This window comes from Paroedura picta, chromosome 9 (genome assembly GCF_049243985.1).
Source record: "Paroedura picta isolate Pp20150507F chromosome 9, Ppicta_v3.0, whole genome shotgun sequence".
NCBI lineage: Eukaryota > Metazoa > Chordata > Lepidosauria > Squamata > Gekkonidae > Paroedura > Paroedura picta.
In genome coordinates this window covers 67,828,955-67,853,209 of record NC_135377.1, presented here as the reverse complement: position 1 = coordinate 67,853,209, position 24,255 = coordinate 67,828,955, and the positions used below count along the sequence as shown (strand labels likewise).

Sequence of the window (24,255 nt, the reverse complement as noted above, 5' to 3'; positions counted from 1 at the left end):
CTTCCCAAATTGCAGTATTGAAATTATAACATGGATTTCAAGCCCAACAAAACATTGGGTTTGCAAAATGTGGCAGCTCCTTCCATTTCCTACTGGCAGGATTTCTTGTGTTGTGAATCCACAAACCAAAACCTTGAACTGGGAGGATACCTAGAAGAAGCTGCTTTAGATGTCTCTCGATGATAGAAACTGGAGCCACCTGGCAACACCCATAAAGAAGTGTGCATCTCTTTTGTGTTAAAAATACCCTCTGAGTTTCAGAGAAGACAGATTTCTTCGGGCATATTTTGAACAAGCTATTCTCTGGGGCACGCTGGTGGATGAATTTTAATTGGTGCACCAATGATGCTAATTAAAAAGCCATTTCTTTTCATCCTCTACCTTTTTATTTTCATGATGTCAGAAAAAGGGCTCAAAAAGTAACTGTCCACATTCGCACCATGAATCTGTTTCCAGCTCCTCTTTCTCTCGTTTTCAATTTTCTAAATGCAGGTGAATAAATCACCATTTGTTTTGTAGGAGAGTCTTTATTAAAGATCAGATATCTGTGCACATTCATAGACCATCCCCCCCAATTCAAGTTTAAATCACTACTCTCCAGTGTTCATATTTGTAAATTGTGGGTTCATTAGATGCTGCTGTTTATATTGTCAAAAAAAAAAAAATCAAGCTGGTAAATTCTTTTTTCTTATTTTGCATTTATGGTGTATGCACTATATCATTCAAATTACAAGGAATATATAAACAGGGTATTAGAGAGATGAAATTAAATGGAACTCATAAAATGGAGAAGGAGGGGAGAAAAATGCTTATATGAATATTATGGGGGAGGGGAGGATCTTCTTTTTTTGCATAATGTTTTGTGGTGTTCTTCGGGAATAAATAAATACGTGGAGTGGAAAGAACCTTATGCTTGTTTGGCAAAGCTGCTGTGATCAAGCCCATTGAGCAGAAAATAAATGCTCAGCCCTATAGCCCCTTGGTGGTCTTCGGCAAAATGTTCTCACTCTCAGTTTAAGAAACTACTTCTGTAAAACCGGAACATTCAAGCACATAAGCTACTGACACACCCTAGAACTTTTTAGCAGCCATGGAGAAGGAGACTTGCATTTGACCAATGGGCATCTTCTATCAGTTCCCTTATTATTGATCTTGTTATTTATATAGAGAATAAACTGAATTTTTAAAATATCTCTGGCTGCATTCTCTACTGCATCATATGTGTGTCCGGGACTCCATTTGGGGGTTGAAAGGCGCATTGTAGGTCTAGCATTGTACGGTGCATATTTTGTGATTTCAATGATTCCCCTACAGGCTGTGTCTATCTTTTTAACTTCATAAGTTGTACACAATAAATATTAATATAAATTGAATGTTTATATTATACGGACGCCCAACCTTTTGGTCCTAACTACTTGCTGTTTTCTGTTACACTGTCCCCTTTTGGGTCGTCTTGGCAGAGGTCAGTTCCCCTGGAGAAAAAGCTGCTGTGGAAGGGGGACTCTAAGGCATTAGACCCCATTGAAGCCCCTCCCCTCCCCAAACACTGCCTTCCTCAGGTTCCACCCTCAAAATCTCCAGGTAGTTCCCAACCCAGAGCTAGCAGCTCTCATTGGATCCCATGAAAAAGTTTTGTGTGCCAAATAATTCTTGTGCAATCGCTAAGAGTAATTACAATTGTCTAAGTGAAAAGCAGCTGCATCTCTACTATCTGGTTGATCGGCACAGGATATAATGTAAGAGAGCCAGCTTGGTGTAGTAGTTAGGAGTGCCGACTTCTAATCTGGCAAGATAGGTTTGATCTCTTCCACATGCAGCCAGCTGGGTCACCTTGGGCTTGCCATGACACTGATAAAGCTGTTCTGACCGTTCAGTCCTATCAGAGCTCCCTCAGGAAAGGAAAGGTGATCGTAAGCTGCTTTGAGGCTCCTTCTGGTAGAGAAAAGCAGCATATTAGAACCAACTCTTCTTCAGTAATACCAGGGCTCTCTCAAACTCACCTCCCTCACAGGGTGTCTGTTGTGGGGAGAGGAAAGGGAAGCAAATATAAGCCACTTTGAGACTCCTGGTAGAGAAAAGCAGCATATAAGAACCAACTCTTTTTCTTCTTATTACTTTGGATGTCCTAATGTAGATATCCCAGACTAGAGAAGAGCATTACGCTCAGCAAATTCCAACCTTTTGGTGGTCTCTGGCCCCAAAGAAGTTCATTTGGCCTCAACCAGAGCCAGGGCCTTTTTGGAACTGCCAGAGTTCCAAAGGGCCTGTAAAACTACGCTCTCCCGCCAGGGATATGGTTGAGACCAAGGCCAGCACTTAGCATCATCAGAATGGGCCCCCCCCACTCCCCCTCACCACCTCTACATCTGAACCTGGGAAATAAATTAAACCAGGCTTACACCAATCCCAGGTTTCTTGGCGGTAGCAGCAGGAGCATTCCTCTAAATAGGAGCGTAGCTTTAATTGTGAATGGTGTTAGATTTTATATATGAGATTTAAATGTTGTTAGACACTCCGAGGCTGCTGTCAGAGAGCAGCAGCCTACAAATCTAATAAATAAATAAATAGACCAGGTCTCAGAAGCTAAGCAGGGTCTGCCCTCATCACTATTTGATGTGAGGTCACCACGGAATACCAGGGTGGCTCCACAGGGCCACAAGCAATGAAATATCACTTCTGAATGTCTCTTGCGTTGCAGCCCTTCTTTGGTTGTCATAAATAGGCTGTGGCTTGATGGCAAAAAAAAAAAAAAAACCTCCCTTCTGTTACAAATCACAGATCCAAACAAAACATCATCATGTGACTGTCTGCTGCATGTTCCATTGTACGAGATGCATATAATCATTTTATTAAAATTGTGTTGACGTACTAAGCGTTGCTGCAAATCCCGTACAAACGGAACCGCCCTAAGTCTCTTTTTCTTTCTTGTTGTGCCTCACTGGAGCCAAGCCATTAAGAGCTCAGCTGAGACAATGACCTGTGTATGGAACGAAAATGGATGGATGTAAATAATATAAACAGGAATGGCTACCACACACAGAAATACAAAACGAAAAGGGTCTACAAGCAGAAATGCACACAAACAAGTTTATGGAACATTTTCTTTTTACAGAATCCAAAGAATAGCATGTTTAGAATTGACCCAGACGTGGATTCCATCTCCTCTTCATTTGCCACCACTATTGTCAAAACACTGTCAATATATTGACAACATACAGCAGGGCCCGTAGACATTTAGACTCAGAAGCAACTTATTCTCAAAATCTGCCATAGAAACATTTGAGATTTCTAAGGTCATCTGAGATTTATCAGTCTGTACAAAGGAACTGTTACTAACAATGGGACAATCTTTAGTTCAAGTTATTTCAGCAAGGCTTACTAAGATGCGGGGTCTCAGTGCAGTGTAAGTTTATGGAGTCCACCCTCCAAAGCAGCCATTTTCTTCAGGAGAACTGGTCTCTTTAGTCTGGAGATGACTTGTAATTCCAGGGGGTTCCCAGGTCCCACCCGGTGACTGGTACCCATAAGCTTATTTGGGATTGGGCTGTCATTGACAGGCCTTGGATGGAGGCACCAAACTCTGATCTGGCTACAGTTATCTATGCACTGCATCCAAGTAGGCCTACTGCAATATGCTGTGAATGGAGAAGAATATCCTGTAGACCTGAAGGCTGCCCAGAAGCTTCAATTGGTTTAAAATGAAGCACCAAGAGCGGTTGCAGGTGTGCTTCATATTTTGCCAGTTCTGAAAGAATTTAATTGGCTGCTGATTTGCTCCTGGGCACTATTCAAAGAACTGGTTGCTCCCTATGAAGCTCTTGATGGCCTGAGACCTTGCCACTTTAAGGCCTGAGACCTTGCCACTCCTCCCATACAATTGGTTAAGGTCATCCTCAGCGGTGCCACCATGTTTACTTACAGAAGCAAGATGGGTGTGCAATAAGGACAGGGCCTTATCTGGTTGGGCTTCCAAGATGCTCTGAAACATTGTCTCCACACCAATTTGCCTGAATCTAAACCTCTTTTGTTTTGTTTTTTTGCTTTTTTGGCCCACAGAAAACAGTTTCCCAGACCATTAGGTTCTTGTGCTTTCGGTCTTGCAATTGTGGTGTATTTCTACTGTGCATGTTGTGTCTGTGGATCTGCTGAGGACCGAACTTGAGGTCCTTGGCAGGATTGTTGCTTACTATGTAATTGACCGATGTGCAGCTAGAGCCTGTCTGCCAGATCCAATCAGTTTAAATTGAAACTGACCTACAATGCATGCTGGTGGGGAGATCCATTGTTTGCTTGTGTATATAAATCGGGGTTTTCTTGTTCAGTTTTGGTTCAGTTCAGTACTTCTTGTACCATGCTGGAGTCCTAATCAAGAGCTCAAATCACTATGGGTGTCCCACTTCTGAACCTATGGATTTCTACGTTTTCTACATTCTATGTAAAGTGCCCTGAGCCTCCAGGGAGGGTAGTATATAAATATACTAAATAAATAAATTGAACAGTGCTGTTATTTTATTGATTATTTTAGATTCTGCACTTTTATGATTTTCTCCCATTTTATGTGCTGATTTAGTGTTGTTGTTTTTTAAAATCCCTGTTGCTGTAAATAGTTCACGGTGCTATTTTCCTACTGGTTTTATTTCTGTTGCTTTGTATCCTATGTAGGAATGTCAGTCTCCAGGTGGGTACAAGGGGAATGGCCACATGGTAATGAGGCTTGAAGAGAGTCCCATGAGAAGCAAACAATGAAAAGGAATGTACATGAAATAGTTTATTCTGACCAAAAAGTCTTAACAGAAAAGCTTCAGGTATGTTCTCCTCTTAGAGGGAGGAAAAGCATTGACTCTAATTCAACTCTTCAAGCACGATGAAATATTTCCAAGGAAAGGAATAATTTCCTGAAAATAGCTCTAATCGATAGCTATTCAAAGCATTATTTGGGAAGGATCCATTAATCTGAACATACTTGAAGCTTTTCTGTTAAGATTTTTGACCAGAACAAACTATTTCATTTCCATTCCTTTTCATTGTTTGCCACTCACAGGACTCTCTTCAAGTGTCCGGGTGGGACCAGCAAGTGTGATCATTGTGATGGGGGTCTGCTGGATTTCTGTAGGTCTTGCATGAACATGACATTGCTAAGGTGGCACCAATAAAAAAATATCACCTCAGAAAGGGCCAAATTATGGGCCAAATTATGCACAGTAATGGGTTTAAACTACAAGTACAACGATATAGGCTAGATATCAGGAAAAATATTTTCACAGTCAGAGTAGTTCAGCAGTGGAATAGGCTGCCTAAGGAGGTGGTGAGCTCCCCCTCACTGGCAGTCTTCAAGCAAAGGTTGGAGACACACTTTTCTTGGATGCTTTAGGATGCTTAGGGCTGATCCTGCGTTGAGCAGGGGGTTGGACTAGATGGCCTGTATGGCCCCTTCCAACTCTATGGTTCTATGATTCTATGAAAAAGGGGTCCCTTGAATGAAGGGCTACATTCAAATGACTTGAGAGAAACATCATTAGGCACAGAGACAGATTAGCTCCATTTATGTTCCACAAAAAAAGGTATGACACGATAATTGTGAAATGAAGCTGCAGGAGAGGGCTGGTGTTGCAGCCACCCAACCGAGACTGTTCACTGTGGATCAATCAATAACCGGCATGGGTAGCCCAGTGGTTTGCCCACTTACTAAAGGGTTATATGTTTAGAAAGAAAAACTGATTCCGGTGGCAAACATGGCAAGAGAAGAACATCATTAAAAGTTCAGCCTGCCATTGAATGGCATCTTCAGTGAGCCCACAGTTTCTGTGCCAAGCATGTGCCAAGAGGGCGTGACTTCAATTGTTTTCTTTTTATTTGTAATCTTGGAATACATAACAGCATGCAAGTTTCCTTCATCTTTGGATTCCCTTCCAGACCCTTCCACGCACGGCTATTGGAGTAGAACCTTCTGGCTTTCTGTTGTGCAATGACACACCCAAAAACATTGCCATTATTCTACATGGGGAAAGCAACAAGAAAGGTACAACATGTAAAAAATGTCAAATACAAAAGCAGAAAACAGTGTGTTGGGCAAATACAAATACATCTATATTAGGCAAAAACTTATTTTGTTAGTGTGAAGCTGATTGTTCACAGCATTGTGCCTAGGTTGTCATTACTGGTGTTTTTTTCATATTCTAGTAGACTAGGGACAAAGCCTGTTGCATTCAGGAATACAACAAGCACTAGATTGGGGTGGGGTGGGGTGGAAGAATTCTGCAGCTGGCCTCTCCCTCTCCCCAGGACCTGGAAAGGCTGCAGGCTGGAGGCTCCCGGGCAGGGAACTCACTGGCAGGGGCAATTCTCATGCAGCAGGGATCTGCAGCCTCTGAGCCTCGGAGGGAAGTGGAAGGAGGAGGGGGTGGTCAGGGGTGGGGGATGGAAGGTGATTGGCTGCCTACTAGACAGACAGGCAAGCTGATTGGAGGAGGAGGCACTCAGGGGTGGGACAGCTGCCCTGAGTGTGTGTTAAGCGCTGAGTGGCACTTAAGCCATGAGACCAGCTCCTCCTCCTAGGCCTTACCAGAAATATTAAGTGGAACAGATAACGATGCTTGGATTACTTCCTTCAAAGAAGGTAAGTGGGAAAAACAATTGGCAGATTTGGCAGACTGAAGAAGAATAATTGAAACACACTTTTATGCAGAATGCTGTTGTTTTGAACTCTTGTTATTTGGATGCCATTCCTTATCTATTTATGCAGCAACCCAGTATTTTGTCAGTGGAACTCTGAGGAGTCAATTGTCTCATTGCAATCATGTCAAATGCAATTTGGGGAATGTTTTACAACTCTAGCATATTATTATGTGGCATGACAGCTCCTCACACAGAAGCATTTGCATTTGCCCAAGACAGTGTTGTTTTCTGCTCTTGTGTTTATTGTTCTACATGGAGTGATTCTTTCATTTTTGTTCTCTATTGCCTTTCTCACTGGGACTCGAGGCGGATTACAAAGCAAGTCAATACAATCAACAGGATGGGAATTCAGTAAACAATGAAACAGAAAATGGGTTGTAGAACCAACCAGCAATCTAAAAAACAGAACTGAAGCAAAGCATAAGTGTTAACATGATACCTGCAGTGATGCAACATTACTTAGTGGGATCCAATTTGCAACAAAACAGTAGTACAGAACACAGTCCCTAATAATTTGGTCAGGTAACTGTGAATCGCATTGTACAGCACTATCCTGTAGCCTGCATAGAGAAGTCCTTTTGAAGCATTCAGTTTTGTATAGATCCTAGTGGGTTGCCGTGTTGGTCTGAAGCAGCAAGACAAATTTAGAGTTCAGTGCACCTTTATGACCAGCCTAATTTTAGTCAAGGTATATGCCAACACATTGGCTTTGAATCTGGAGTCACCGAGATATTTGCACACACACTTCCTCAGATACAATGAAATGGGAGTTACCAGTCCATACATATAGGTAGAGTGTGGGCAGTAAATTGTATAGTTTCCTGAAAGCCAGGAGATTGGGATCCTGGCCTCCTCAGGCAGGCAGTTCCACAAGGTGGGGTCCACGAGGGAGAAGGCACATGTACTGGGAGTTGTTGGTTTTGCCCATTTGCAGGTTGGTACCTGCAGAAGGCTGTATACAGATGAGGGAATCTCTTGTGGTGGAACATTGGAGGTGGGCCACGGTCTCTCACCCATGAGGGTCCAAGGTTGAGAAGGTTTTTGTATGTGATCAATGATGCCTTAAATTGAGCCCAGTAACTGACAAGCAACCAATGGAGTAGCTGCAGAATGGGAGTAATATGCTTGCTCCATCTAGCTCCCAATAATAGCCGAGCTGTGGCATTCATATGAAAATAAGTGACGTCTGTATAATGCAAGTGGCAGACTCTCATTTTAATTGGGGCAAACATCCTCAAATTATCCATTTGAATCAACTGACTGAATTTAACACTTGATGTTAAATTGATTAAAATCACTTTAATCCTCAGGTTAGTCCATATTTATACAGACTGAAAGCGTTCTATTCGCTGTGCCCCCTGCTGGTGCAAAGGGAAATTTAACTGACCCAATATACCAGGGAGAAAAGTCAGGGAAATGAGAAATGAGCACGACGTTGGCTTTGAATCTGGAGTCACCGAGATATTTGTCAGTTGACAAAGGGGCATACTGACTGTTTATTGAATATGAATGCAGCAGTGCCAAATTGTCTTTGGATTCAGCATTTTCTGAAGCATCTCCTGAAAAACCAAACTTTTGCAAACTGAACTGTATGTAATGGCATATATTTGATACATTAGAGAGCTTCTATTTCTTTGCTGTTTAACTATATAATCCAGTTTTATTGCACTGTTTATATGTATTATGTTGAGATTTATTACACTTTTATAATTTTTGTAGTTCACCAAAGACTCCGTGAGAAATGAAATTAAGTAAAATAGAGTGACATGCCTTCCTTAAATCCATCCCTCTTGCAACCAACACCGATCTAAAAAAATAATGAACCAAGTGGAAAAATCCTGGTTCCTATTTGGACTGCAGAGGAGGAATAAAATCGAAATGATATTATGCTTGAGCTTTTTGACTAGGATGGTCAGTCCAGAAGCTAAGAATGTATGGGTCAGCTCCTTCCTTTCTAAATGTATCTGCCAGAAGGAGCTAGGAGTTTATTTTGCCTCTGTCAACATCCTGTAGGGCTATTTGGGTTCACTGGACTGAACAGCAGGCATTTATGGGACAGCATCCTAGGACATCGATACTTCTAGTTGGAGCCTCAAATGCTCATATCGGGTCTTCTGGGGAAGCACTTATCTTCAGGACTGTGTGAGCTTTGAGTTAGGTGCTAGATCTAATAGGATAGGACTGCTAAAGATGCTGAGATAAAATTTGCCAGCAAACAGCTGTACAATTTTGCAGTAAAAGGGGATGATTTTTAACATTTATAGAGAAGTGGATCTTGCTGAGGACTAGTGCTACATACAAAGGTACTAGTAGTCTAACCAACTATGTACTAGTTTTCCAGGGCCCATTCCGCACAAATTGGTTTATGCAATTTCAGTGCACTTTAGAAGATTTTCCTGTTCTGCACAGAAAAATCCAGCTGCAAAAGTAGACTGAAAGTGCATTATCCTACACATGCATAATGAGTCCTGGTTTACTACCTGAAATCAACAGCTTACGATAGGCAATTATTATGGAGCTGATCATTTAATTCCTATCAGACTGTATGAAGAGGAAGGGTAAGTTTTTATATCCCGCATTTATCTCCTGTAAGGAGCCTCAAAGTGGTTTACAATCCCCTTCCCTTCCTTTCCCCACAGCAACACCTTGTGAGGCAGGTGAGGCTGAGAGAGCTCATAGAGAACTGTGACTGGCCCCACATCACCCAGCAGGCCTCATGTCTCTCAAAGAAGCTTACAATCAGCTTCCCTTCCTCTCTCCCCAACAGGCATCTTGTGAGGGAGGAGTTCTGGGAGAACTGTGACTGGTCCAAGGTTACCCAGCAGGGTTCACGGGGAGAATGAGTGGGGAATCAAACCTAGTTCTCCAGATTAGAGTCTGCTGCTTTTAACCTCTGTACCATGCTGCCACCTGGGTGTTCACCCAATCTCTTGCAAGGAGAGAAAAACATGAAACCACTTAGATGGTCCCCATGCTGATCTCAACCTCAATAAATGTTATGCAGTCAGAGGACTTTAGAGGCCTGCTTGTGGAATTTTCAGGTTGGCAAGGTGATGTACCTCTGAGAGAAATACTATCTCATAGATTAGAGGTCTTTAAGCCAGTTTGTACCAGCAAAGTTGTCCAGGACAAAAGCAGAGCGAGTATGCTAGGAAAATTAGAGCTAAACTGTGCCCTTTTAAAATTACCAATTAATGTACTCACTTGGCAGACTATATTTCATTGAAATGTATTTTCAGGCTTCTGATAAAATGTGGTATGTTCTATGTCAGGGATGGATGCTTCTTTTCTCTGCTATTAATAACGATGAGATGCATACATTCTGGAATCTGGTTAAGAATGGCGTTCTATTGTCCCATCATATATTGCTCCTGCCAGGCCTGTACGTAGGATTTTCAAAACTCCTTAATTAGTTCATTCTCACTTGTTCTTGAATTTTTAAACTCTTCTATTAATTTTTCTATCTCATACAATTGTTAGCAGGTGCATACAATTGATGCAATGAGTAATTTTTGTATGATTTGTTTTATTTAATCTTTTTTGCAGAGGTTAACCCCCTCCTCCTTGTGCATGACCTTGGATAACAGCAATTTGGGAATGATCTCTTACTATTTTTTGGGGGGGGAAACGTATGGATTAGATGTGCAGAGGGAATTCTAGAACCTCTGGAAACTAATCTATGGTCCCTGATTTCTCTGGAAGCAATAGGTTTCTTAATCAAAGAGACATATTCAGGTAAGACATCTGGGCCAGACCAAATATCAGTTGATTTTCTGAAGGTTAATCTTTCACAGTGGAGAAAGTAGTTGGGTCCCCTTGTCACACAAATCACTGCTTCAGGGATAATTTTGGCAATTTGGATACATGCAACAAATACATAACAAGGGGCCAAGACTAGTCCTGCAAATGACTGGCCCATAAGCTTAATCTTAACAATAGGTAAAGTATATGCCACTTTCCTCTATCTCAAGTTTTGAACTGGATAGAATCAGAATCTATACTATATCCTGTACAATCGATATTTAGGGGTGTCAGTCCTGACCATTATCTTGTATAATCTACTAGACAAATATTCTTCTCCCCCTAATGGCCATCTTCACGCAGCATTTATGGACTTTCATGCCATATTTGATTAAGTCCCACAAGAATGCTTCTGGGCAAAAATAGCTAAAACAGTTTTGGATAAAGGACTTCTTTTGGCAGAAGACTTCTTTGGTTAGTTTATAAACTGTATCAGAATTCAACTGCACAGATCCATGGTTGGTCAGACAGGCAAGCTCTCTGGTCATCTCTCTCTCTCATACAACATGTTAAAATCTATTGTTTAATCTTTATGGGAGCAATATAATTCCTTATCTGCAAAAAAAATGGGATTCCATACTCCTGTATTAGCTAACACATTGTCTTGTGGTTTTAATGTTTAGCATTTTGTTTTTTATATTGTGTTGGTATTGACTTTCACTGTGACCTTCAGGGGCGCATAATGATAAAGGAAAGATTGAAAGGGTCAGGCAAAGAGCTGAGGCTACCGGGATCAACTCATTCCTTTCTAAATATATCTGTCAAAAAGACCAGGAGTTGCTTCACAAGATCAACATAGCTATCTGTATAGTAATGCAAGTTTTTTTTTTTTTTACATTTTAACTTGCTTTATGTACAAATTAATTTTTTTCTCAGGCTTGGAGTTTGAATGGTAAGCAAATCTATTTGTGGTCCCCAGCCCACATGAGATATGCCTGGCCTCGACCAGGGCCAGGGTTTTTTCAGGCCTGGCCTCAACCTGGTGGAATGAGTTCCTGGAAGAGCTGAGGGCCCTGATGGAGCTTTCACAGTTCTGCAGGACCTGCAAGATAGAGCTCTGCCACCAGGCATTTGGTTCAGGCCAGGATAGTTGAGATCAGAGGCCCCTTCTCAGCTTAGCCATGACAGCAGGCTCCCTCATGAACATCTCCTCTGAGGCACTGTGGGAAGCTGTTGAGCTGGGGGGGGGGAGGAATGAGGTTTAGTTTTTCACCCCTTGGGAAGAAACGGTTTTCAGGGGGTTCTTGTTTTACTATTTTATTGTGGGATCTTATTATTGTAACTTACCAGGAGCCAGCTCTCTGGGAGCAGTGAGTAATAAATCAATTAATAAAGAAAGAAATAATGCAGATTATTCAAATTTGGGGGAAGAATGTCACATTGCAGTTTCTTCTTTGAAATGGATCAATATTACAACAAAATGCTTCACCATAATAATAAAAGCCTAAAATATAATCTGATAGACCAAATAAACATAAACTGCAGCCTCCATGAGTGAATGGTCCTCTTCCCTTCCTAAGCTCTAAAATGGAATCCCCAATATCATTTTGCTTTAGGATGCTTAGGGCTAATCCTGCGTTGAGCAGGGGGTTGGACTAGATGGCCTGTATGGCCCCTTCCAACTCTATGATTCTATGATTCTATGATTTTGCACAACTGGGAAAGAACCACATAGTTTCCTCTGAAGCTTAAGAAAAAACGCAACTAGAAGAGATTTCAGTGACATAAGCCCAGGTAGCTATTCTTTCCTCCACCTCTTTCGTATCCACACAGGTTGGTATTGGCCCATTTTTCAAAAGGACTTTGGAGCAAATAGTGGGGGTGGGGTGGCGGGATAGGAAATAATGGAAGATGAGGAGCACATGGTGAGGCAAGACTCTGGGGGTCATGAAGTCTTGAGGGAAAAAAATCTTTCCTTTCATCTCCTTATCTTAAAATTCAGCCAGCTCACAACTGCACCAAATGGACATCGGGTTCTACAGGGATGTTTTAAATGTGTAATCTGATTTTCTTTTCAGTAGAAACCATTTATTAAGAATAACCTTTCAATAAAGTGATACAATTCTGTTATACCCAGCACATTCACTATCCCTCTCAAATCCAGATGTCATTGCACCCCAAAATGTTTCTACAGTTGGGCAGCTCTTTGATATTTGGTCCACTTAAAATTCCGACGGCTATTTAGGATTGCCAGTTTTCCAATTTGGCCAGTGCATTTCTTGTCCCTGGCTGGCACTTACTGTCTCTAGTGGGGAGTGGGACAAAAATGAGGGGGAAGGTAATTGCCAGTGTCCTGATGCAATGATGTCACTTCCACCATGACTGGAAGTGATATCATGATGTCACTTTCAATGCTGTAGCATTGAGTCAAAACCACAAAGTTTGGGCTGAATGATGAATTGCTGCCAACTTGTCAACAGCATGGTGACATCACTTCTGATTGCCGTGGAAGTGATGTCATTACATTGCTAGCAAGCTCCCCCTCCCCAGAGGTCAGTCTCTCACTAGTTCCCTCACTAGTTGGCAACTCTATGCCCTGCGGTGGTTTGGAGGGTTTTCTTATTTGTTGTCATTTTGAGTGTTGCTATGATACTGGTTCTCAAATATCGTTTCAACAATTGGCTTGTATATTGGTTAGGTTTCTGGCCTTGCAGTCTTTTAATTGGATTTTTATGAAGGCTTTTTTGTTAGTTTTTCCCCCATTAAGAGTTTTTTTTTTGTTTTCTACAAAGGATAGTAAATACAATGATAAACAAACCACTGCCATCCATTCTTCCCTGCTCTTATCCTCAATATAGCCCCTCAGCACAAGAAGAAAGTAAGAGCTGCGCATAGATGCAGTTCAGAATAGAAATTTTAAAAATGCAAGAGAAAAGGGGGGGTGAGAATGGGGCAAGGATGTGTGGAAGATACCAATATGGATCTAGCTAAACAAGAAGTGGAGAATGCGAGGCATTGGTGCCCAAGGAGATACAAGAAATCTTGCCAGATGGAGGTGAAGGTCTCGGGAGCTTCCTATCTGTTGTACACCATTATCTCTGATGTACAGAGATCTGATAGAATACTGGCCCAACCATTTTTAGCGCTGCAAGATAATTCCTTTGGCAATGAAGGCTGCCCTTTGAATCTGTAACTCCCGATATCTGGGAAGTGCTCATAGAGTGGCTAGAGGAGCACGGAGTAGATTATTAGCTGTGAGAAACCATTTGATAGATAATGTAAGATTGATCCTAGAAGCTGCCTTGGGAGTTTTACTAATGAGGGGAGGAAATAAATGTTTTAAGCTACTGAACAATAAAACAAGGTGTCCAAGGAGAGGCTGTGGCTTTGTTGTTTGTTTGTTTTTCTGCCTGAAGTACAAGAACATCCATACAAAGGATCTTTCTACAACAACGGCCAACAGCCCAGCATGTCTGAAATCTTTCCCCTCCTATAAAGATTCAGTTCTCCTGAAGAAAATCTTATGTTCGTTCTATCTCTAGTGATAAACCTGCCATTTTTGACATACAAATTATCAGTGTTATTACAGGTGACATACTCTTTCACATTCTCTCTCTGTTATAAACGTTCTCCCAATCTCCTCGGGAGTGTTAACGCAGAGGTTCAGCGGGCCTGCAGGTCCTTCACCCATCCCACATTCCTGTTGTTTTTCTGAACCATTCCTCCCCTCCTCCATCCCCCCCCCCCGGGAAGAGCTCTCCCTTATCTATCCTCGTCCTTGGTTCACATTGTTATTGTTGTTGTTGGGTGTGAAGTCGTGTTCGACCCATCGCGACCCCATGGACAATGATCCAATGCGCGCGGCTGCTGATTGGCAGCTTGGGGGTGGACTGACCAGTGGAGGGGCCAATCAGGAGGTGCTTCGCGCCTCCCGATTGGGCCCTCCGCTGGTCAGTCCTTGGGAAGGGGCCTATCGGCACCCTTCCTCATCCCGGACAGGATGAGGGTGGCTACTCAGCAGCTGAAGCTATCTTAGTTCTCCTCTGTTTGAAGATTCATAGTTGACACATAAGCTAAGATTACTTCTGAGAGGTCACGGCAAAACATTTACTGTCATGGTGGCTAACTTTAGCTTTGGTTTTATTTTTAATTCTTAAATTATGGTGTATGGCCGGGAACTGTGGGTCTCCAGTACCCTTTCTACACCTGGGCCAATGCACCGGGCTGCTGCCGGGTGTTTGGGCTGGGGCAGGTTGCCCTACCTCTTCATGGGTTTGTATGAGGGAGCATTTCCCCCACTGCACCCGGTCTGCCCTGGATTTGTCCCTCTGGAAGAGGCAGCTGGGGTGGCAAGGTTCCGCCACATGGCAGAGCTGCCGGGGACATTTATTTTTATTTTTAAGAAAGTGTGATTGTGTTCCAATGCCAGTAGCTCCGCTGCACTGTACAGTGCAGCAAAGTCCCCTGGGCATTTTTTGTCCCTTCTGGGATGCTATACTCTACTGCAGGTGGGGAGGAGATGGACCTGGCTAACATAGGCCCCAGTGATGCCCGTGGCAAGGAAGGGAATGCAGAAGCATCCACGTTCTCTTGCTGCAACTCAAGTTGGCATTAGTGGTCAAGGATCTCCAGCAGAGAGGTCTTTCACATCACCTACTGCCTGGACCTTTTAACTAGAAATGCTGGGGGTTGAATGTGGGACCTCCTGAATACACAGCAATGCTCTGCTGCTGCATCACAGCCCCTGCAAAATTGACTTTCATGTTTGGAATTCATATGAAGAGCAATTACTCTTCTATGCCCATGTAACATGTCACCACATTCCATTGCTTTGAGGGGGAAAATGATTTATAATGCTGCATATCACCTAACAGCCTATAGCTCTGATGACAGAAAGAAGTTTCCATTTATCTTTCCTTCACTTCCCCTTGCATGGGTCAAGATGCTCTCCCCCAGTTGCTATCGTCATTACCTTGAGCTCCTTGACTGTAAAACAGTCGATATGCAGAGTCGACATCTAACAGGTAGTCCATCTTGAAAGGACTGTCCATCTTGGAGGAATTTTGTTGCTAACACCTCTGTTTTCCTCAAGTTGGTGCAGTCAATTCCCTGAGAAAAAGGAGAGAAAACCTACATATTAAATGGCTTAAAATTTACACATAGTACTAAGACATCCTAATTGTGCAGAAATCTTGTATGTAACTCTTATAAAGAAGAAGAGTTGGTTCTTATATGCTGCTTTTCTCTACCCGAAGGAGGCTGAAAGAGACTTACGGTCGCCTTCCCTTTCCTCTCCCCACAATAGACATCCTGTGAGGTGGGTGAGGCTGAGAGAGCCCTGATATTCCTGCTTGGTTAGAACAGTTTTATCAGTCCAAGCCCAAGGTCACCCAGCTGGCTGCATGTGGGGGAGCATAGATTCAAACCCGGCTCACCAGATTAGAAGTCCACACTCCTAACTACTACAACAAACTGGGCTCTCAAGAGTGGCAGACTCTAATCTGGAGAGCCAGGTTGAAGTCCACACTCCTAACCACTACACCAAGCTGGCTCTTTCCCCTGGTTTAGTATTTTCCCACTCACTAAACCCTTTGAATATGGAAGATCTTGCTTTTTGCCCCTCTCAACAGACCTTTAGACAACTGTTGCACCCTACTTTCCTTTTCATATTTCGGCTTGGGTACGCATATCACACCCGATTTGTAAGCAGTCTGGCAATCCCTAGACACAAATGCTAATAAATGACAGTTGTATGGGAAAATACAATGATTTCTTTTTCATGGAGAGGCAGTATTAGATCACATTGTGCTAGAGGTGAGTCAGCTGGCTGTCAAAGAAAAGGACTATTTGATGGGGCCATGGACACAAGTTCTCTCTGCGAAGAAGGTTAGCACCAGCAGCAAGATGCCAAAAGTTGACGCTCTATGGTGCCAGCTTTTTGTGCCAGCATTCTCCCAAATTCATAAAATGCAAGGATCACACAAACACACACTCACACGAACACACACACACAGATATCCAATACAATGCATACATTTGTAATGTGCGTTACCAGTGGTGGCGATCTAGCTTACCCTCCACGGTTTCCCAAATTTCCTTCCCCTCAGACAGTTAAGCTGTATATGTAGAATTCAACACTCACCCCACATTATAGGCATCCTTACATTTCACAGCATGTTCCATAGCACCGAGGAGGGAACAAGCTAATAACTCCCCTCTAAACAGTCTTGATTTTTAAAGGGACGGTTTCCCCACTTTTTAGATTCCCTTCAGAGTCTCCTCCACGAAGTCCCTGCCTTGCTTTATTCATTACCGCTTCCTAAAAAAGCGTATAATCCGCTCCCTATCGGTCATCAAACTATATCGATATTAACAAGCTTATCAAAAAACTTCCTGCAGGCTTTCAGGGCTGGTTTCCTAAGAACCCACAGAGCACCCAGCGATACTTACTGCAAAGGCAGCAGGCGTTTGCTCCTCAGTGGCAGAGAGTCCGGCCGTTTCCAGGGAGAAGGCTTTGGCAATGACTCAACGTCTCCCCCCTCCCCACGCCGCCACCAGTGGAAGCAAATAATTTTGATTGTTTGATTGGAACTCGGATGAATAATGTACAACACCGGGTGGATTTCTTTTATCTGATACCCGAATGGCCAGGAGTTGTTACTAAGCAACAGAAGGTGACACTACCCTCTTCCGCACGCCCACCCACCCTCTCCTCTGGATTGACAGACCCCCCAATCATCAAACTTTCCTGAGGAATACAAATATATACAATTGCTTTACGAATGTACTCCATCTGCTCCTAGCCTGATCTCTCCCTTGTTTTTTCTTTTTCGTTGCCTTTGTTGGTACTCAAGAGTTGCTGAAACCATGCTGCAATGATTAACTTAATCCACTTCGTCTTGTCTAATAATTTACTTTTACCAGCCTGTATCCCCCTCCCACCCTTGACTCTTTACCACAAGAGTAATGGGGCTATAAAGTTATCTTTCAGTAAATGCAATGTCATGAATAATACAATGAGATGCTTCAGTGCTCAAGTTTGTTCTTATCACAGAAAAAAAATGTGGAGTGTTTTAAGTCGTACCCGGTGAACACAAAGGTTAAGTTCTTCACATCACAAAATCCTCCTTCTAGAATTTAGAAATAAAGCCATTAAGAGGTTCAGAGTATTTACAACAGAATCTCTCCGGGACGGAATATGTAGCATGCCGCTGTGCAAGTAGAGGCATTCAAACAAGGATTAGAGCAATCTAATACAGATTTTTTTTTAAGATGGGGAGGGGGCTGTATTTAAAGAGGAAAGGTACTTACCAGTTTGACGGCCTTCTGCCCCTTGTACACAGTGAAGCAAAGCAGGGTGTTTTTTTTTTAAAGCCTCTAAATCCCAGCAAGCCGCTTCTAATTGTCGTTTCAAAGCTCAAAATAAAGAACTGTGAAGAAAAAAGTAGTTGTTCTTACACACGAAGGTGAACTGACCCCTCCCCCTTGGCAGAGATGAGAGGGGAACTGCTCCCCCCCCAAAAAAAAACATAAGCCTCCTGCATTAAGAACACGGAAGAAGCTTTATTTAACTGGCTTATCTGTTCCTTTCCTGCTACCTCCTCAATTTCATTTGCATTTGAAATTATTCTTATGTCTTTTCACTGCTGTGGGTTTTTTTTTTAAAGGTGTGGAACATTTTCTAATCACGACAAAATGCGTTGGGTGGCTTGAAACAACCCAACTTCTCTTCTGAGCCAGGAAACATGGTGAGTAATTATAATTGGTAGTTATTTTCTAGAATGAAAGGCAGAGTTCTCTCTCTCTCTCTCTCTCTCTCTCTCTCTCTCTCTCTCTCTCTCATGCAGTTTCTGATTTAATTCCCCTCCGTTTGGAAATGCATGGCAACCCAACTGCCCAGGCAAAGTAGAGGGTGTGTGCGGTGGTGGTGGTAGTACAGGGAGGGGGCGGTGGGAGAATCCAAACCAATGGTGCTGTTTCTGATCACCTTGTTACCATCATTTACACTCTGAGGGAATCTAACCAATCACTTGTCTGGTTAGAAACCATCCCCAGCTTTTTGTCCAAGTTCTTCTTTGGCTAACAGCCCACCACTGTCTTGCCAGCACAGTAGACAGCCCTTCCTGATACCTGGTCTGATGTGAGGTTTTTACCCATTGGCCTCCTTCTTGAACACACCCATGAAGCTGCCTTACACTGAATCTGTCCATCAAGGATAGATTCAAATGGGTAGCCGTGTTGGTCTGAAGTAGCACAATAAAAGCCTAGTCTAGTAGCACATTTAACGCCAACAAAGATTTATTCAGGGCGTGAGCTTTCGAGTACTTGCACTCGAAAGCTCATGCCCTGAATAAATTTTTGTTGGTCTTAGAGGTGCTACTGGACTAAGCTTTTACTGTCCATCAGGGTCAGTATATTCTACCAGACTGGCAGAGGCCAGGGTCTCAGGTGTGTGTCTTTCCCATCACCGACTGCCTGGCCCTTTTGACTGGAGATGCCAGGGACTGAACCTGGGACCCTCTGCATGCAAAGCAGAGCTTCCACTGCGCTGTGGCCTCGCTTTCTTCCACCAACTCCTTACCTTGATGCCTATGACCTAAGCAACCTTCCATTTAATTCCTCATTTCTCAGTCCATATCCTACCCTGTTTCTTTTGATTTCCTTTTAAAAATTTAATTTAATTTAATTTTATTACATTTCTATATTACCCACCTAGCAGGCTGGCTCAGGGCAATGTACATCATATTAAAACACCATAATAACAACATAAAATATTTAGCAATGAATTAACATTTTGAATAACTGAACATTTAAAATGAAAGTGAAGTGACAATTGAAGCTAGTGTCAGCACCAGCATCAACAGTCCTGGGCTGGGATGTGATCAGATCTCTCAGAGCTAGACTATGGTCAGGGAGCATCTTTAGTATTGGGGGGGAGGGGAGGTCCAGTAGATGTTGGCATTTCACTGGCCCCAGCCATAAGCCTGGCAGAAGAGCTGCATCTTGCAGGCATCTTCAAATTCTGTGGTTCTCTAATTAACTATTGGTCTCTCCCCCAAGTTCTGGGCAGACCGCTGGGCTGTATGCAAGGAAAGGAGGAGAGAAAGGCTAGACTCTTGGAGAAAATGACCTGCAGGCTGGGCATTACTGCAGTAGCTACCAATGGGCTGGCTTGGTTGTACCAATTTATGCATGTTTACTCCTTTTTGGAGAAAGGGAAGTCTTGCTAGTCCGAGAGTGCTTTTTCCCAATGTTCAGACTTCCCTGTGACCCTGTGACTGCCGCCCGAACTGCATTTTTATAAAATAAAAGGGAAAACATTTATCTGGACGCAGCACAACGTCGGGCTTCAGGGGCCTTGTTCAAGCTGCATCCCGGGCAGAGTGCACCCCCCCCCTCCACCCTGGGTATGCCATTGCACATAATGGATTTTGAGAGAGGCCCTAAATATGAACAGATAAGCAAAGTGATGAAGTAGATTGCATTCTTTGAATGCAAACTAACCAATAACTTCAAGGCTGTAGTCTGAAACACGCCCGCCCCCTCCACTAAGAACAACTACTTGAAATGTCTAGAAAGTGGGTCTACTAGAAATTGTAGTGAGTGAGAAAATGCAAATCTCTGTTTAAGTCAGGTGAACATGTAGTGTTGGGATGGAATGTAGCGGCGGGTTAAAAACAAAAGTCTTAAATTTCTGGATGAGTTCTACGGGTTCCATATTTGAATCCAGCTTTCTTTCACCTCACATAGAACTGTCTATCAAGGAAACGCTTTGATTTAGATGCATAAAATACACGCGAAGAGATCCCGGATGCGAAATGTTAAATTTAATAATCCCTTGTTTGATTTGTTTTGTAGCGATTCCGGAAGGACAATAATTGGTCACCTGGCATTTCCAAGAGAATGGCCTTGTGGTTTTTTAGCACACGCTTAGATATTGGCAACTGAATCTCTCTCCCCCCCCCTTCCTTATTCTGAATTCTTTATTGCGAACAAAACAGTGACACTAATGACTCAGAGGCTAGAAAGAAAAGGGAAAGAAACTTACTGCTGACAAACACTAATATTAGCTCAAAAGAAAGTGTTTGTGTGTGTGTGTGTGAGAGAGAGCGCGGATTGGGTGGCTAAAGAAAAGGGGAGGCAAGGTGATCATTATGAAGAGATTTTTCCTTAGGGACATGTTCAAAAGAAAGGGAAAAGAGAGGGGGGGGGGAATCAAAGTTTTAAGCCACTTAGATGTCAAGAATAGCCTTATAGGCAGTAGTAATTATTACTCTCATGCTTAAGGGATGAAAGGTAAAAGACTTGTTCTGTATTTGTTTGATCCCCTCACACCTGAAACGTTTCAGAACTCGTACAATTAAAATGACGCAAATACAGCCAGACAATAGCTTGAACAAAGACTGACAAGCACAACAGTGTGAAGAAGACACACCTGCATCTCATGGTCTCAAACTTGAACCGAAGGTTATGGTTATCATGCGCCTGAGGTGAGTTCCAAGAGCTAACATGTGTGTATTCAGGCTTCAAGATCGTTCTTCTGGCACAGAATAGGGGTGCAGTCTCACTTCCATGCAGCCTTTGACTAGCCTGACCTTCGGTCCTCTCCTGTTTATCAAAGCTGTATGATTTGATAAACTATACTTCCCATCTCAGGGAATGTAGGCCAGAATACATACGCTCTAGGGGGGATGTATATTTTCTCGTCTCTGTCTCTGGTCTGGCTGTGTCAAACAAAAAAGAGTCATATGGAGTAGTGCCAGTTTGGTATAGTGGTTAGGATTGCGGACTTATAATCCGGTGAGTCGGGTTCAATTCTGCGCTCCACCCGTGCAGCCAGCTGGGTGACCTGATGAAGCTGTTCTGATCAAGCAGTGATATCAGGGCTCTCTCAGCCTTATCTCCCTCACAGGGTGTCAGTTGTGGGGAGAGGAAAGGAAAGGCGACTGTAAGCTGCTTTGAGACTCCTTGGGGTAGAGAAAAGTGGCATATAAGAACCAACTCTTCTTCTTCTTCTTCTTCATACACCTTGACCACAGAAGTCACGGATTCCCTTGCCAATCTTTATTGTACATATGTTGTCCAAGTCAGATTGTCTCCTGGTGATGTATTTAATACACAATGGTGGAATTATGGCAACCCCATCTTGTTTCTAAGGCAAGAGACATTCAGACATAGTTTCCATTGCTTGTCTCTGCCTCATGATCCTGGTGCTCCTTGGAAGTCTCTCATCCAAATACTAGCCAGGGCCGACCCTGCTTAGCTTCTGGATCTGAAGAGCTCAGGTTAACCTGGGCTATCCTGACCAGAGATATTTTTTAATCACTCCAAGCCTATTTCTAGAGAGGGGTGGTCAACAAACCAAACTAAAAACATATGACATTATACATTGTATGCATTTTATACATTATATTATCAGTTTAATACTATTATGTATAGCATACATAATATGGTATACATAATATTGTATTATATTGTATACATAATTGACATGTCCAAATGCAAAGTGAAACTCTTGCCCGGCATTACATGAATGAATCCTGGTTTGGGATGATTCCCTTTCCTTTCAATTCCCTTTCATACTTTCGGGTTTGCAGCAATCAGATTGTGATTGCACCCAAAACAGTTTACCCACAAATCACTATTGGAAACCACAAACAGAGCACAGTTTGGAGTTCAGGGACCTCAATCAGGTCAATGTGGTGTACTAGTTAGAGTCGCAGACTACAGTGTGGGTTCAGATTCCCATTCTGCATGGAGCTTGCTAGGTGCCCTTGGGCTAGTCATCCTCTCTATTTGACTGGGATGCTGTTTCTGGCAGAGCTTAAATATGCAAGAGATGCAAAGCACCAGACTGCTTAAAGAAAATAGTTTTATTTAAAAGAGCAACAACTTTGCAAAGAAAGAGACAGAGACAGACACACACACACACACACAGAGAGAGAGAGAGAGAGAGAGAGAGAGAGAGAGAGAGAGAGAGAGATTCCTAACTGTCTAACTGCCCTGTTCTGTAGTTCACTCTGTCTGTTGTCTTGGAGGTAAGCAGGGAGAAAGTGTGCTCAAAGGAGGAGGAAGTTTCCAACTGAGCCAACCAGGACATAGGAGGAGACTATTTGGCACCCAGTGGTGAGCCCCTCAGGCCAGAAGGTACCCCACAAGTGACTGGGTAGGGGGCAAGGACCTGCAGCAAGTAGCCCTGGATTTTCTGATGAGCCTGGGGAAAATCCAGCGGGAACCCCAGGTGCTGATGCTGCCAGTGGTGAAAGCAAGGGTCTACACTTTATGAAGATGCACAAAATAGCAACTTGGAATGCTACAGGAATGACTCAAGGAAAACTGGAAATTGTTAAAAGAGAAATGGTCAGGTTGAACATTGATCTCCTTGGCATCAGTGAATTACATTGGATAGATGATGGCTTCTTTCAATCTGAGAATTATTTATTTATTTATTTTTGAACTCAACTCCAAACCTCACTATTCTCACCAGAAAATAAAGCAGAGAGTAACCTTACATGAGCTCATTGGACATATTCCTTTCCATGAGAACTGAGGAGGTATAAACATGGTAAGTAAGTCTGTGTGAACAATGCATGTTTAAGGCTAATAATTATGTTCACAGGTGGCATCTGAAGACTGGATTGTGACAAAACGTCTCAAATACAGAGGGTCACTAACAAGGCAGCTATTGAACATAAACAGATGATTTGATGATTAAATAAATCAGCTGGAGATTTTTGGCATAACAACTGGAGGAAGAAAAAAAATCCAGCCAAGTATCTGCCACCATCTATTTGTGGTTTATAAAAGCATAACAATAGATCTTTTGATGGTTCACACTACCTTGTCTTGATATCTTTGGTGTGGGTAGGGGATTTATTTATTTATTTTTCACATTTATATACCACCCTCTCCGAAGGCTCAGATACATAGATGGAATACTGATGATGCCATCCTATGCAGAATTGCTCCAGCCCATAGAAATCAGTGGGCTTAGACTGGAACGACTCTGCATGGGTTTGCACTGTAAATCTGGGGAGACTCAGGTTCCATAGAAGATTTAATTAATTAATTAATTATTCTTAATTATTATACTTATGGGGTGCGGCTCACAACCTGTCAGCTTGCAGCTTTCACACTACCATTCTGAACTGGGTGTTGTTTGTCGTTGGGCCAATTGTGAATAAAGCAATTCAGGGATGGGAGTTCCATACAGCAAATTTCCTCCATTAGTGAACCATTTCTGAATTGCTATGGTCCTTTCAAACAGTGCTGCTTCCCACTGCTCTCCATCCTTTTTTTGCTGCACAATCTTCCTTGGAAGTTGGGGGTTTTTTTTAAACATTCTAAGATGAGTGCTATAGCACTAAACTAATGTAGCACTTCAGTGCTATAGTGGCATCATTGAAATCTCAAAGGTGTTGCTCTAGAAACCCTGGGCCTCAGAAGGATGTCCTGAATGGGTGGGAGTTAATTAATTTTAATCTATTTTAAAATGTGTTAAACATTTATCAGGTGCTTTGATCACATGCAGTCATGTTGAACTGCCCACCTCACCCCGCAAACTGGTCAATGATGAACCTGGATGAAGTGGGACAGGTAGGGGTCCTGGATGGGAATGTACAGAATGTTTCTCAATGGTATGTTACTCAATGGTAAAAAAGTCGAGAAAGACTGCTATAACACTTCAGTACTATATCGGTTTAGTGCTATAGCACTCAACTTAGAACAGTTTTTAAAAGTCTGTAGAAGATTGCACAGGGGGATAGTGGCAATCTAGGATACACTATGGACAATTTGAACAGCACACTACAACAAGCCAGAATTGCAACAAAGGGATAG

General features: G+C 42.7%; 1 protein-coding gene and 1 long non-coding RNA gene across 6 annotated transcripts in view; one reads left to right on the top strand and one right to left on the bottom strand.

Annotated features, from left to right (window-relative positions):
• The window catches only part of PHACTR1 (phosphatase and actin regulator 1), a 312,123-nt gene extending 294,122 nt beyond the window's left edge, over positions 1-18,001 (bottom strand). For 3 of the 5 annotated variants that reach the window (XM_077353219.1, XM_077353222.1, XM_077353229.1), the window contains exons 1-2: positions 16,867-17,015; positions 15,389-15,525 (exon numbers count right to left, since the gene is read on the bottom strand). In XM_077353219.1, coding sequence (XP_077209334.1) covers positions 15,389-15,467 — 79 coding nt within the window. In that variant the 5' untranslated portion in view covers positions 15,468-15,525; positions 16,867-17,015. Of the gene's footprint in view, positions 1-15,388; positions 15,526-16,558; positions 16,757-16,866; positions 17,016-17,727 lie in introns of those variants that run through there. The other 2 variants (XM_077353220.1, XM_077353221.1) reach the window with 2 other exon arrangements.
• LOC143845128 (uncharacterized) lies at positions 17,825-23,334 on the top strand. Its single transcript, XR_013234289.1, has 4 exons — positions 17,825-17,882; positions 18,084-18,164; positions 20,766-20,906; positions 23,036-23,334. It is a non-coding gene; the product is annotated as an uncharacterized LOC143845128 (long non-coding RNA).
• The last annotated feature ends 921 nt before the right edge of the window (positions 23,335-24,255 follow it).